We start from the raw sequence: 16117 nt of genomic DNA on the forward strand, positions 1-16117 counted from the left end.
TATCTGAATGCATCAGTAATGATAATATAACAATATTTACAATAAAACAGCGCTCTGGGATGGTTGCTTTATTTATTTCTGTACTTTAACTGTACTTTTCAGTTAAATTCTGAATGCAGGACCTTTTTTAATATCACTGCTACTTTTTATTTTGATGAATGTAAATAACTTCTCTCACCCCAGCACCCCAGATCCCTGGTCGGACCTGAGGTCAATGGAAAGCCAATAGCTCCATCTAGTGCTGCTCGCCCTGAAGTGCTTGGTTGATCCGGTCTTCGTCAGCCAACCAGGAAAGAGGGCTTGCCGTGATCTGGACTGAGGCGGATGAGACCAGAAACCTTTGTTCTGTCTCTCCTCCCAGCGCCGGAATAAAAACAAGAGCCTGTCAGTGCTTCTCAGCAAAACTGCGCTCGCATCGTGTGGCTCGGCGACCGCTGATGGACGTTTTTATCACACAGAAATTAGCAGATTTTTAATTATTAGGCTTTATATATTCATTTTTTTCTCTCTTTTTTTTTTTTTTTTTTCCCCTGATCGCTACAGCCGGAGGGGGTGGGGGGGGGGACATCTGCTCGGCTTTTTTCCCCGTCAGCTGCTAAATGGAAATAAAACGCGGAACTGAAAGTGGAAGCAGTCGAGGTGCGTGTATCCTGATAATAATAAAAAAAAAATCTCGATATCAGTGTAGTAATGATCCCTAATGTGTGTGTGTGTGTGTGTGTGTGTGTGTGTGTATGTGTGTGTGTGTCAGTCAGTTTACAGTGACCTTAACACGAATAATGGAAATGAATAGCATCTATCTCTATTAATACTCCTGCAGTGTTTGTATAAGGACAATGGGCTGATTAGGATCTAACGTGCGGGGTGATTTCTCTCCATCCGCCAGTGTTTTGGTTAAATATTTGTCTAGTATCGTTTCATCATCGTTCAGAGGGCGATTCTAGTTATTGTTTCCCAGAATACCTGGGAGAGATCCGGCCCGCGGCGTAAGTCGGCGTCGGGCTGTGTAACTCTGCGAGTTTGTTGTGAGTTTGACGGACGCTGCCGTCAGCGCACCTGAGAGCCGCGGCGCTGCCGCTGCAAACGAAGTTCACTTCATCATTGCTCGGCGTGTGGAGGGTCAGGTAAATAGCATGCACTGTGGTGTAAGTGAGCTGCCACCGCCGGTTTATCCCTTCTGTGAAAGATGAAGCAACCTGGAGAACCCCCCCCCCCCCCCCCTCCTTGGTCTCTGGGGATAAATTAAACAGTCAATAGATGAATTGAGAAAAATAACAGGCAGGTTAGTTCGTGGTGAAAATAAGAGTGACTTGCAGCCTCTTTTCCTTTCCCATCCTGCAGTCCTGCTCATTCGTTTTTTGCAGAATTGTCTACAAAAGTCTCACAAAACTAGAGACACTGAAGTGATGGCTGCCTCAGGGGGAGCAATGTGGCAAAATCTATGCACAGTAAATGTGCATCATCTACAGACTGACATTATGGGCCATACAATTATTGTGCAAACAGTAGTGACCTGGTTATGTAGCGAGAAAACAAACACCTTTCATGATTTGTTTACTCCTGCTCTTGGTTGTGTGTAATTGTGGGACTTAAAAAACACTCACTATTGCCTGTTGATGCACTGAAATTCTCTCTGAGTAAAATGTTGGACCGAAGGAGTCGTTTTTTAATCGTTTGTATGTTTTTATGTTTGTTTGTTTTTCTTCTTCTTCTTCTTCTCTCCTCCACCTCAGGTAATGATCTTCCTGTCCGTTATCTACGCCTCCTGGCCCCGCCCTTGCAGCTTTTATCAGCTGCAGTGTGGCAAATTGTGCAGCAGGGACTTGTGGATCACTATGGGATGCTGGAGGAGTTTGTTACCATGGTGACAGAGCTGGTCCCAGAGCTGATGAGCTACAGTCAGAGGGCTCAGCTCATCATGGGACTCAGAGCCAGGGTCTGTAATATTCACTGTTCAGTCATACTGAGTTGAAACTTATTTTACCAGTTGGTCTCATATGAACGTACATGCAGTAGTTTTAAATGAGGTGGCTAATGTAGCAACAGGTCAGACACTGAAGAAAAAAGTCAAAACATCACTGAACTATTTACAATGTGTAATTCAAATCGCACAGAAAAGAGAGCAAAGATGAGGAAATGCTCATAAAGCACGGCTGTTTCACCGTATTTGATTTGTTTTTGTGTAACAACAGCTGGTCCTGGAGATGTGTCAAGGTGATGACCCAGTGGACATGCAGACTATTCAGCCACACCTGGACCGAATTAAAGCTCCTGTCAGCACTGCCAAGGATCACCATGTAAGTAAACTGTAGCTGGAGAAAACACAACGGTTTCTTTCCGTTTTGAAAGTTCACTTGGTCATTGATGATTCTCTCTCATTCAAAGCTGGAAAAAAAAAACAACTTGTATTTAGCGTCAAGAATATACAGTTGTTTTGTTCAGCTTGTATTCTTCAGTGAAGGAAACGATAGAAATGTAGGTCATGTTATAGTGGGGCATGTGTGATCAATTTGAGTCGTAATGTGTTCATACTGTGTGTGTTTCAGGACACTATCGACCAGGTGGAAGAGTCTGAGGTTAACTTTGTGGAGCTGGTTCATTCGTTACTGGAGGATCCCTCTGAGAGAAAATATTTTTTCCAGGTGAGACAGCACTCGCTCCTCGCGTGTTGTTTTACTCTCCTTTTAGCTCTACAGGAAATATAAACACTCACCGAGCGCTTTATTAGGAACACGTGCACACCTGCTTGATCATCAGCCGATCATGAGGCAGCAGTGCGGTGCTGAAAACCATGCAGGTACAGGTCAGGAGCTTCAGCTCATGTTGAGAAAAATGTGATCTCAGTGACTCAGTGACCGTGGAATGATTGTTGGTGCCAGACGGGCTGGTTTGAGTATTTTCTGAAACTGTCTCTGGAGTTCACTCTTAATGGTGCAACCGTGGCGAGCGGAAAACCGTCTCAGAATGCACAACACGTGCAACCTCGAGGCAGATGGGCTACAACAGCAGAGGACCACATTGGGTTCCACTCCTGTCAGCCAAGAACAGAAATCTGAGGCTGCAGTGAGCACGGGCTCACCAAAACTGGACAGTTGAAGACTGGAAAAATGAGGCCTGGTCTGATGGATCTGGGTTTCTGCTGAGGCATGCAGATGGTCGGGTCAGAATTTGGCACCAGCAGAGCGAATCCATGGACCCAACCTGTCAGAGGCTCAATATAATATTCCATAATAGAAGGAAATAAGCAGTTTAATTTTCCTCCACACAATAATGTCACCGCATATTCTGAATGTTACCAAAGTTACACAGACAAGAGCATCCATCAGTGCTCGGACTGAGCCGCCGACTGTACCGTATTGTGCACTGTGTCAGTTCCTCAGTGTCCAGTGAAGCTCAAAACAGGATAAAACATCCTCCTGGTTATTCAGAGGGTTTCCTCTGGTGTGATTTTCTCTGCAGATTGTGCTGGTTTTTATGATCTGTGGACACAAAGACTTGAATTAGCAGTCAGTTCGTAAACATTTTGTTTTGTTTAACTGGACTGGCCTGCCACTCTTAAGCATTATATCATTCAGAAGAGATGGTGGGTTAATCAAACTGCTTAATCCAAGTGTGACAGAATTAGGGCTGTGCTAACAGGCGGTTGCACCAGCATTTGAGCCAAACACAATATTCCAGTCTTTTTGAAACCTGGCAACAAGTTGAGAAACACACAGGTGCAGGAAAAGATCCAAAATCAACCGACCTCTTCATAGATTCATCCTAAACAGAGCTGCTCTCTCTCTCTCTCTTTTTTCTTTTTTTTTTCATTTAACCTTTATTTTACCAGGCAAGACTTTCGGAACAGATTCTTCTTTATTCATTCTTAGCCTGTCTGTCTCTCCGTTGCACTTGTAGGAAATCTTCCCTGTATATTTTGGGCCAAAGTACGATGCAGCTCTTGAGATGCTGGTGTGGGAGTTCATATCAAGACTGGACGAGCTGCTGCCGGCTCCAGACTTCACGCAGGTACCGTGTTTCCTTCAACAGCCAGTTACATGATAGTGATAGTAATAATATTATTAATGATAATAATATCGCCCCTTGTAGTAATTTGTATTACACTTATTAATCAAATTGTAACTGGTCTTCGCTGTCTATTTGTCTGAATGTCACCACAAACAAACTCATAGCTGAATTGGTATGACATGGTGACTCTAAACATATGTCTTCTCATAGCCACACTGCAGCTTGTTGCTGCTGACAGTCAGGCTTATGTAACAAGTCTCATTTTGGTTACCGTTACATCCCTCGTTTGTTACCTGCCCACCTCAGTGTTGATGTGAAGGGCTGCCCGGGGAGTTCACCGGGCCCTGTGGGAGGTCTGCTCTGCTTGTTGTGCTTCTGCATTTTATTCTACCACCATAATAAACCAAATGCAACACAGCTTTGGCATCGTTTCAAACTGAGAAGCCTTTTCAGGCTGACTGTGACACATAGGCTCAGTGCAGGGGCTCATCGGTCTGCACCACTGACCCAGAGACAGATATAGAGGAGGGTTAACTGGGCGCAGGTGCAGCACAGTGTCCCTGTGGACTGCCTCCTCCTCTCTGCCTTTGTTGTACCAAGCAGTTGGAGAGAAACACTACAACAAAGCTAGATAACAAGCAATCACACACTACAGGAAGCACAGGTAGGAAATAAAGATGTTAAAAACACGCTTGAAGCCGCATTTACATGGATTATATGCTGATCAAATTTCTAGAAAAACAAAATGCAGGTCAGGAAAAACACATAACCTCCCCGCAGATATAATATACCTAATTGACCTAATTCTTTATTCGACCTCAGTGTAGGTCATTTAGCAGCATAATATAAATGAGCAGCATAATAAATGAATGCAGGGTTACTAAAACTAGTAACTTGATCTCACTTCTCAGCTGGCAGCTTTGCTCGGAGACGCTCCGTCATTCCTAGACGACTGTTTACAATCCCATTTCCCGCCGGAGGACATGAAGGCTATACTTGAACACCACAGAAACCTTGGCCATTTTGAAGAGAAAGGTACAGCAGGCTCACGGTGGTGAGAGATATCTGTAGTCCAGAAAATGACACTGAAACATGTCCGAACAAATAGAAAGAAATATCACTTTCCTCCTGTTGCAAAACTCCATTCTGCATCTGCAACATTTTACTCATTAGAGAAATGCTCAGGATTCAACATTTTTGTACTTTTCTTCCTGTTGGTTATATCATCACAGAGCACAGAAAACGAATAAAGCATGACTTTTAAAACCAGTCACTTCTGTCTTTACAGTTTGGACTTGTTTGACAATGATTTATGTTCGTACCAAGCCAGAACCTAATTAATCCTCCTTAACCCTCTCAACTGTAGATCCTAGATTATTACCCATGGATGACTGCATCCTCTCCTCCCTGTCGCTACCTCCTGGGACCAAACCTGTCAGGAACACCACCTCCTGCTCACCTGCTCTCAAAGACTCGACCTCTCCAGAGCACAAAGGGCGTCTCGATGCTCCCATCAACACAAGCGGCCTGGAGAGGGCGGGCAGGAGGAGCTCTGAGACAATCAGACAAAGACTCAAGGAGACAAAGGACTCTGGCAGTTGGCAGCTGCAGGTTAGAGGCGGGAACATTTCTCAGGAGAGGAACGCGCAAAGCTCAGTTAGTGCACGGCCATGCGATGAAACCATAGACCTCACTGCATCTAATGAGGCTGCGGACACGAACTCGGCAGCCAATGAGGACAGCCAAAGCTTGAGGGGAGCGAGCGCTCTCAGGAAGAGGAAGCTGAGCGGAGGTGTAGACATACCCTCCAAGCAGCCTGTGGAGGCGTCAGCTTTCTTGTAAGATTCCCAGAAATATTTTGTTCACTGGTTACACGCAAAGACATGAAAGCAGGGTCTCCTATTTGTTGACTTGACCTTTGTCTCCAGGTTTTATTATCATTTAATTTAGTTTTTTCTTTCTTGACCTTCTGAAAGCACCTATTTGTCTCAATCTTTCCATTTCTTTTCATTCGTCATGTATCATACCATTACTGAATTGTATCCACTTAATGTTCATTTCTAACCACAATACAAATATCACAAACCCAAACATTTCTGTTTTTTGTGGACCGCAGTGGTGATGAAACTTTCTGATCAGGACAAGGGTTTGTAAACCAACACGTCACATTGGTCTTTGTTGCAGGGATTCCTTGGTGGACGACGAGAATTCAGGTGAATCTCCTCTGATCTCGATATGGGGAGAATATACAGGTTTGTACAGTTTATGTCTGAATCATTGGATCTGTGCGTCGTTCTCTCTGTCTAAGCTCAGGCCTGTAACTAACTCTTTTTGTTTTTATTTTAGACTCTCAGGAAAGCTCTTTCCCAGTTGTAACGGACACAAAGGTTCCCTGGTCGGACGAGGAGACGCTCCATCTGCTCGACATTTGGGGGAAGGACTCGGTGCAGCGGGCTTTGAAGGGCTGCTTAAAAAACCGTCACATATTCACGCAAATCGCGCAGAAGATGGCAGAGAGGGGCTACATGCGAACAGTGGAACAGTGCCAGACCAGGATTAAACGACTGAAGAAATGCTTCCGGCAGAACAACAAGTGGGTGTTAGATGACACGCTTTAGTCGCCGTCGTCATTTCTTCCTTTCCAATCATTGAAATTTGTCAGATACCCATGCGTTTCCCTCAAATTTAAAAACCTAATTTGAAAAATTGAAGCAATTCTTTGACAAAATGCCTGTCGCCTTTTCCCCGATCCACCACCAGAGGAAACTCGAGGCTTGAGTGTAAATTTTACGAGCACCTGGAGCGCGTCCTCAGCGCCTCGGCCCCTTCGGCTGTTCCTGAGGTCACCTACGATGTTGAGGAGGTCCTCGATGAAGATGACGGCGATGACGACTTGCAGTTTGTCGGCCATGCCAGCCGTGTGGAAACAGGTACAGAGTCGCATTTTTGTGTCTTGTGAGTTCACTAAACCACAACAGTGTTAGATGTTTAATGTAACTTGGTGTGATAGAGCCTCAAGGTCTTAATTTATTTCATCAGGCTTTATAGATTTTGTAGGTGATGTTAAAAAGATTAAAAACATGTTCAAGGCTCTGTCCTATGCTGTACTTTCAAATGGGAAAAAAAGTGCAAAAATTGTATAACATGCACACAGAGAATAAAGAGACAGAATACAGCTGCAAAACAACACAATAAAACGTAACATCTTCACTATGTCCTCAAAATAGTTATTTGATTCAACTCAGCTCTGAAACAATCCTAACAAAAATCAAACATTAGTTATTGTTTCCCGTCTCCTGTTTTTGCTTCACAAAGCACAAAAATAAACCAACATGAACCATAACATATAGTTTATTCCAGTACAATGATGCTTTTTTATTATACTAAACAATGTGTTACATATTTTTTTTTAAGGAACTAGAAGTGTTCCATGGACAGACTCAGAGACGCTGGCCCTCATCAACACGTGGGGTGAAGACAAAATGCAACAGGAGCTGAGAGGGATGCACAGAACCGGACACATATTCTCCATCATATCCACCAAGATGGCCGCCCTGGGCTTCTCCCGAACCCCAGAGCAGTGCCAGACGAGGCTGAAAAGGCTCAAATCAAACTTCAGGCAATGTTACCAAAACAAGTATGTGTGTTTGCAACAGAAAGAAAAGAAGGATCCACAGTTTTTTTTTTTGAAATGGTGGATTTATATATGTGCTGTCTTTTTATCCCCGAATTGTAGCACGAAAGGACGGGGCCAAGTTCAGTGCAAGTTTTACAATGAGCTGGGAAGAATTTTAGTGAAGGACTTCGCTTCAGTGCCACAGCTTGATGAAATACCAGGAGAGCCTGAAGACAGCGACGTTCCAGCCTTCTCCAATCCTGAGACCGGTGAGATATTCTCTTGACTGCAGGGGGTGTGGGGGAACAGCTCAGACACACCCTGCCATCTGATCATACACTGATTGATCACTGTTTGCTCCTGCCAGTTTATTCACTGATTTTTTGTGAAAACAAAAATATTTGGAAATATATAGAAAGTTTTCTGACACAATCACAAGTTATAGCTGGATGAGCACTTTTAGACTGTTCATCACTGGGTTTCAGACACTGGTGTAATGCATTTTAATTTCTGACACGGTGATTTGGTATAAAATAAGGCCCCAGATGCTGAAATTTGAATTAAATTCATAGAACAAAGCTCCAGATTACATAATATTCAATCCTCTGGACCCAGACTTTGAGTTTTGACCCTCAGAGACCTGCTATAGACATAAAGAGCCACTAAAAATGTATAGCACAACTAAACTTTGCACCCAGGCCCCTCCCTGTTTTATGATTTTATATTTTGTTTTATTTATCAATTGATTTGTTGATTCATGGTGGGAGCTGTAAAGCCAAAAACGATTTCCACACTAAATGAAGAACAATAAAGTTCCTTGCTAAATAAAAAGGGGTTGGACAAATAAACATTTACTGGCCTTTTCCTTCACCAGTCAGTCCAAAAACATAATTAATTTAAATAATTAATCAAAATAATTTATTTTGGTGATGAATGCAAAAAGTGATTCTGTGCTTTAGCATTTTAGACTGTCATAATAATAATAATAATTTTCATTTACTCGGTGTCATTTTCACTTTGTGTAGTATGTTTTAATTCATCTTTATTGTCCTGACACCTTTTTGGCTCATTGTCATGGTATATTCAGACACAACTAGAGCTGTGTGGCTAATCAGATTCAACTGAATGAAATTATTCACAGTGTATAAAATGGTTTATTATTTATTCTGTCTCTTCAGAGTCTGTTGTGGGCATTCAAGAAGACAGGAAGAAAGTCCCCTGGTCTGACAAAGAGACAGTCATCCTCCTGGAGATCTGGGGAGACCCACAGGTAGAAGACAGTGTCATGAAGGAAACCCTGCATTTTGACTGTAATGTAGTTATACCTTTAATGTGCCTGATGATCCAACTGAATTGTTATTTTACTTGAACTACTTGAATTTATTATTTGAGTGTCTGAAAAATATGATTTGAACCTGTTTTACTGAAACTGTACATCTTTTTAAATGTGATTTAATAATCGATTTGATCAAGTGGGAAGATTTTTCCTCCTGTTGAAAAGCAAAAAAGAGCAACAGAACCTTTAAATCAACTACATAGTGATAGCTTACAAGAGGATGAAGGTGCATGAGGTCCTCATCAGTCTGATTGTTAAATAATTTCTGATAATATTTTCTTCATCTGTCTTTAATGTGAATGTCACATACGTTTAGGTCCAGCAGAGCCTGAGACGCTACCCACACAACGGTCACATTTTTACTGAAATATCAGAGAAGCTCAGCGCCCATGGCTACTCCCGCAGCGCAGACCAGTGCCACACCAGGATCAAACGGCTGAAAGCCAACTATCGCCAGTGTCAGGAAAACATGAGGTAAAAACTGCACAGGATTATTTGTTTTGTATTCTGCAACGTTGGCTCAACATCAGAGTGTTACAGCAGCTGCCTTTGCTGTCTGTAGCTCATCTGGGACCGATAGAGTCGATTTTAAATTCTACGATCTGCTGGAACAAATCCTGGAGAAGCAGCCGTCAACATCTGCCACTGTGGTAACCGACTCCATTGAAATATCAGAAGACTCCAATAGCGAATCAGTGACTGAAACAGGTAAAATATCCCACACATCAGCTCAGTGCAGTGAACAGAAGGGCATCTATACCCAGTATTACACTCTTTACTTATTGTGGGTACAAATAAATATTATATTGTATAACTGTTTAATAGCATATTCTCTGTACTAACATTTACAATTACATTTGTACAATACCGTAATGGTCAAGTTACAAAGTGAGTGGGAATAAATGGAAGTGACACCCAAATGCTTTCAGGAATAACATTTAAAAAAATCTAATAACCCAACCACTATCAAAATGAGCTTGTATATGGTTAGTCAGGTGCAAAACTTAGCATTTTAAAATATGTGCTGTTCTGTACATGAGGTCTGAAGTATAAACACAGTGGAAGAATACTGATTTTTAATCATCGTTTATCTTTAATTTGTCATAGAAGTAAAAAATAACTAATTTACTATCCAGTAAAGGTCTGTAAATCTTAATGGACTTTGATGCAGTTGATCAGTGTCCAATATTTAACATTTTGAATTAGGAATCGATTTTGTACAGTACTTACACACATGAGTTATAAATGCTTATGAATGAAATTAATGGGCCCATATGACAGTAAGGCTGCACAACCATTACAACCAACCATTTATTGCCTATGACTTTAACTTTTAACTTGGAAGAGGAAGAATTACTGTTATTCTTTGTTTCAAAGGTTACATAGAGTTGCTAAAAGGAGCTTTTTGTAGGTTAGCACTAACAGCTGTTTACTTACTACTCTAGAAGAAATGTTGCGAGTTCAGCATCAAACCTGTATTATAAAGACAATCATGGCCAAAACTCATCAAGTGACAATCATCATCATCCCCTCCCGGCAGGAAACCTCATTCAGCTTTAAAAGCATTTTCAAACTTATAACAGCTCATAAACTGTAGTTGTTGTCATAATCATTCTTACCAAATTGAGTGCGGGCAGTTACCGGTGCTGTGTTTGTGTCCAAAGATGGAGACATCAGTATGTCTACTGAAAAAGCAGCAACCAGCACATGGTCAGATGAGGAGACCCTGGCGCTTATCGATATCTGGGGCGAGGAAGATGTCCAGAGGGCGCTGAGGGGTTCTGTCCATAACGGGCACGTTTATGCCGACATTTCCGAGAGAATGCACGACCTTGGCTACTCGAAAAGCTCGGAGCAGTGCCGCTGGAAGGTGAAGTCCCTGAGGAACAACTTTCGACAGTGCTACGACAGAAAGAAGTGAGATCTGTTTGCCTGTTTATGCTTCTGTAAATATGATCCACTATCATGGTAATGGTTTGTATTTTTTGTTTTTACACCTTCTAGATGTGGAAGAAGAGTAGATTATAAATTCTACAACCAGCTGGAACAAATACTTGGACAGGAAGCCGTTTGTCTTGATGAGTACGATGACAGAGACGAACAAACAGACCAGGATCCAGGTAAAGCCATTTTCAGTCATTTGCCCAGCAGCAGCAGAAGCACTCAGATAAAAGTTCAATCACGGGTCCGGCGTCTTTTTATTTCCCCCTGCAGTAGGCGTAGATGGCCTGAACACGGTGTGGACGGAGCAGGAGACGATCGCTCTCGTCGAGGTGTGGGCTGCAGATGACGTGCAGCACAGCCTGAAAACCTGTGTCCGCAACGGGCACATATTCGCCGACATATCGGAGAAAATGGCCACATTGGGATACCTGAGGACGGCGGAGCAGTGCCACTCCAGGATCAAAAGGTTGAAGAAGACTTACAGGCGTTACTGCAGCAGCCGGAGGTTCGTAGAATGAACTAATGACTGATGGGTTGAGTGGATGGTTGGCATCACACTTTTGTTTCCCACCTTACCTTGGATTCATGTTTTGTAGAAGCGGAGGACGACCCGCAGTGTTTCGATACTTCCATCTCCTGGCTCCAGTGCTTGGTGACGACTCTGTGTATGCTGATGTGGACAGTGCTGCTGCGGACGCCGCCTTACAACCCTTCATGGACAAGGATCCTGACTTGTGTAGGGTTAATATAATCAAATCCATTTGTGCGGTTTTTGTCGCTACACAATTGGGTAGTTGTCCTTGCAGTGCAGTGCAGTGTCCTTGTGCAGATGTTGTGTAAATCTAAGATTAATACACAATAATGAGGCCATTGTTCCGACTTTTAGACGAGCAGCCCTCGACCAGCCACCTCCTGGCCGATCTGAGCAGAAAGATGCCCTGGTCAGACCAGGAGACTCGCACCCTGCTGGAGATCTGGGGCGAAGACAACGTCCAGCTCACCCTGAGGGGCTGCCTGAAGAACCGGCACGTGTTTGAGTACATCTCCGAGAAGATGAGCGACCGAGGATTTATGAGAACCTCGGAGCAGTGCTACACCCGCATTAAGCGCCTCAAACATGGCTTCCTCCATGAAAAGTCAGCAAAGACAAAACAATGATTCTAATTTCTTCAAAACACGTTTCATCATTTTTATTATTGTGGTTGTTAATGGCATCAGTTGTGATGTGTTTGCACAGGCTACAAATTTAAATGTTATGTGTGTGATGGGAACTTAAAGTTGTTTTGTTTGTTGTTGTTTTTTTTATATTCAGGGAGGAATTTAAGTTCTTCAATGAGATGGAGGAAATTTTCAGGAAGGAGCTGAACGTAGATAACTCAGTCGCTGACACATCAGTCCCAGATGAGCCGGATGACTGTGCACCTGAGCTGAGCCAAAAGAAAGGTGAAAAAAAGTAGAAAATTGTATTTTTTTTTACCAATTGAGTGCTGCGTGTATACCTCAATACAGCTTTTCATTATTCCTCATTATTTTAATCATGCTATAGAAGTTCTTCATCTGTGAACTCTACCCTGTTAGTTGCCTCAAGTAACCAGTGGATGGCTGACAGCACAAAGCTGGCCTGGAGCGACGGGGAGACCGAGGCCCTCCTGGACATTTGGGGGAGCGAGGAGATCCAGGACAACTTGAAGGGCTGCACCAAAAACAAACATATCTTCATCCAGATCTCTCAGGTCATGGCCAGCCAAGGCTACCTGCGCACTCCTGAACAGTGTCAGACCAGGATAAAGAGGCTCAGGGCCAATTTCAGACACTTCCTAGAAGGAAGGAGGTAAGTGCAGTTGGTTGGATCATGCTGTAGGTCTAAACGTCCACCTTCTGAAAACAGTTTTATCCTCTTAAACATAATTTTCCACCTCCGTCTAACAAGCTAAAATTCTGTCTCATGTTCCCAGAGGAGAGAAGCAGGAGTGCAAGTTCTTTGACCAGTTGGTGCAGATATTTGGCAGCAAGTACATAATGAACTCTGACCCCCTGGCTGACGATACAGCAGATATTACAGGTAAGAAGTCACTGTGCCTCACTGATGAGATTTTCCATCGTTCGGCATTAGCCTTTAGCATTTCTGGTCCATTGGATCAACAGTCTTTAAAGGACAATTTCAACATTTTGGGAAATAAGCGTATTTGTTTTCTTGCCAAGGGGCTGGATAAGAGGATTGATACCACCACCAAAATATATAATATATATAATATGTAACTTTTTTTTTTTTTTTTGCTGGGAGCCGTGTGTGTAATGTAAAAAATAGCTGAGACGCTGAATCTCTAGATCACACAAGGCAACCGCAATGTGAAAAACGTGTCCACTCCAACCTGTTAACATGGGCCCAGAAATGAAAACCCAGATGTTCAGCAGCCACCACACAGGAAGTGTGTTCTTGGTCTTAGAGACAGCTAAAGAGGCGTCTTTGTGCTAAGCTAACCGTCTTCTGGCTCGAGCTACATAATTAACGTACAGACATCTGAGTGATATTCATCTTCTCATCTGACTCTCAGTGAGAAAGTATTTCCCAAAGTGTCCGACTGTTCCTTTAAAATGTTCTTTGCTGTATTTACGGTTGAAATAGAAACTCCAAGAAGGAAATATCACTAACTTGCTCCCTGGCCACCAACAGAGAGACTGCAGCCAAACAGCCAGTGCCAGACCAGCTCATTTGAAATTCCCATTATAAGCATGTTATTGTCGACCATAAAGTTTGTCGGCTACGCTCACAGTTTTAATTTTTCCTGTCTGAGACAGAGTCGTGAAACCGTTCATCATCAAGATGACACAGCAGGAGCAGATGAACCAAGAGAAACATTCAGAGGAAAAATACCAAGGACATAAAAGCAGAAGCCGATACTTACCGCTGCGGTGTGCAGTTGTTTACAGATGACAGAAGAGAGCCTGTCCAGGCTCACTGGACTTTACATTTGCCTCTGTACATACTTCAAATACTTTTACATTCTTCATACAGACAAGACCTACTTTAGGCTGTAATGTAGTGTGCATGTGTGCGTGTTTGTGTCCCTCAACTAGAGTGTCTATGTGATTATTAACATTAGAGCCATGCCACTATAACCAGGATGCTCAGGGCTTGAGGGAAAAAAAATAAAACATCTGATTTTGACCTGGTGAAAGTCACAGAAAATGTTTTGGTTTTTTTTCTAATATTTAATTATTTTGTACTTGAACTTTAAGCGAGTGAATCAAAGTACATGTAAAAAGAAATACACACAAGGCCTACAACCACAGCCTACATTTGCTTTATGGTCTTAATTGTTAAGCCTTCTGTCTTTGCACTTGTTTGTAATGTCTGAAATCGGAGTGCTGAAAGGTTAAAGATGAACTATTTATGTTAATTTTGTTTTCAGTATGAGTTGATCTTGTCCAGACGTTTATTTATTTAATTTACTGTTTACATATGTGTTCCAAAGTTTTACAATTTATTTTGAATATGTTACATTTCGAGCATTGTTGCGGTACATTTTTCCACAAACATGTAGAGGTTTTGTCACATCCAAATAAAAAAAATGTGTGATTGAGGATTCATTTCCCAGATTTGTCATGTGATTCTTTTTCTGTGTAAAATAAGCCAAAAAAATTATAAGAAAATTATTTTTAAAAATAAATAAATAAATACATCAGAAGGTGAAATTCAAGTGGAACGGGAGCAGGCAAATATTATTATCCCTGCAGGACAGTACAAATCTGCAAAAGTAACACAGTAAACAAAGGGATGAGATAAAAACCAAAGCATCATGAACGCTGACTGTTAGCCATCACAGTAAAGCTGTGAAAAAGTAGCCACAGTGATCTAGTCTGTATTATCTCTCTGTCACCCACACAGACTCTGCTGCTGTTTGCCTTAACTGCAGTCAGCCAGAGGTCCCTGCTCTGCTTACATTAGAGAAGCTCACGTGGAATGAGGGGGAAACCAGGAATCGTTCTGCAACAACTTCGAAGCGCACCGGCGATTCCCATCACAGGTTCTCTAAGTTTTACATAATGTTGTTTCGCTGGCAATCACTCCCACGCTGTAACCGTAGTCATACTGTGTCAGACGCTGAAGCAGGAGGGCACAAGCTTTTCGTTGCACAGGGTTGTCCAGCACAGAGAGGTGGAGCTGAGATGGAAAACAGCAGACCTTATGTGTTGGCAGTGAAATATCTCAACCACTATTGGATGAATTGCAAAAGAGAGAAAAACATCAGGGATTCATCCTCTGGGGACCATGAATGTCTAACATGTAACTTTTAAAATTTCTATCCAGTCCAAAACATGATTTGGTATGTTAAGTAATCAGTCGCCGGTAACAAAATGGTGTTTATTAAGAAGAACGAAGAGGTGACTGAGACAGAGCTCCCCACTGACGCCTTGCTAAAGAGTTGTTTTTCAGTAGCGGTCTGAGCGGTTTGTGTGAAACTCTCTCCAAGACAATAATCGTGGCAACTACAACGACATTCTGTCTAACTTTATTATTTATTGACTTCTGTTGTTAATGGTGATGCAACAAGCAACAGTGAGAAATGAGAAGGAGCTTGTGAAGTTTAACCTCATCACTGGTCCCACATTCAAAGCTCTGGCTGTTCGGAAGGTGCCTCGATGCTGCCAAGATGCACAGCAGTGCACACCAGACCTGGAAGGCAATATAAGCAACATATTTCAAACTTATGCTACTTTTCACTGAGAAAAATATTAACTTATGTTAAAGCTGTATGAGAACAGAGATGAGAAGGACCCTGCCCATCAAGACTCCTGCTCTTTTCTGAGGCCTGTCCTCTGCTGAGAAAAGGCTGAACTCCTCCAAGTACTTCCCTTAATAGTGGGCAACTTATACAGGAGTGAAAGAGCGTATTCGTGAAAAACAAAGAGAAGATTATGAAGAATCTATAAAACTATACTGCACTTACAGGTCTTACAAGCCACAGACAGACCTACAACATTTTCTAATTTACCTCAAGTGGTAAGTAGCCATGAAGGCTGATTCAGATCAGACCAGAGCAAATCCTCCAAATTAAAGACAAAATACACAAGTTGTAGTTATTTGGTTTACGGGGAGAAAAAAAAACAACAATACCCTCTCTAGGTTTATTAATATTAAATTTGGATCTTTCTCTTGATTTAGACAAAGTTGTTTCACCCTCCCAGTAATTTCTCACCTCAACCCTGAA

The 16117-nt window shown here is 42.4% G+C and overlaps 1 protein-coding gene across 1 annotated transcript; it reads left to right on the forward strand.

The window, feature by feature from the left end:
- Positions 1-312: 312 nt before the first annotated feature.
- LOC139635308 (uncharacterized) lies at positions 313-14499 on the forward strand. Its single transcript, XM_071502495.1, has 24 exons — positions 313-639; positions 1734-1936; positions 2193-2297; positions 2547-2642; positions 3898-4008; positions 4920-5043; positions 5375-5846; positions 6193-6260; positions 6355-6601; positions 6769-6938; positions 7423-7645; positions 7745-7893; positions 8803-8894; positions 9277-9434; positions 9523-9668; positions 10625-10877; positions 10965-11080; positions 11175-11409; positions 11501-11640; positions 11791-12040; positions 12217-12347; positions 12483-12735; positions 12860-12966; positions 13704-14499. The coding sequence occupies exons 1-24, from the start codon at positions 600-602 to the stop codon at positions 13709-13711; spliced, it is 3897 nt and encodes a 1298-aa protein (XP_071358596.1). The 5' UTR covers positions 313-599; the 3' UTR covers positions 13712-14499.
- Positions 14500-16117: the final 1618 nt, after the last annotated feature.

This window comes from Trachinotus anak, unplaced genomic scaffold, assembly GCF_046630095.1.
Source record: "Trachinotus anak isolate AG129_WGS33_773 ecotype Australia unplaced genomic scaffold, CSIRO_AGI_Tana_v1 ptg000018l, whole genome shotgun sequence".
NCBI classification, from domain to species: domain Eukaryota; kingdom Metazoa; phylum Chordata; class Actinopteri; order Carangiformes; family Carangidae; genus Trachinotus; species Trachinotus anak.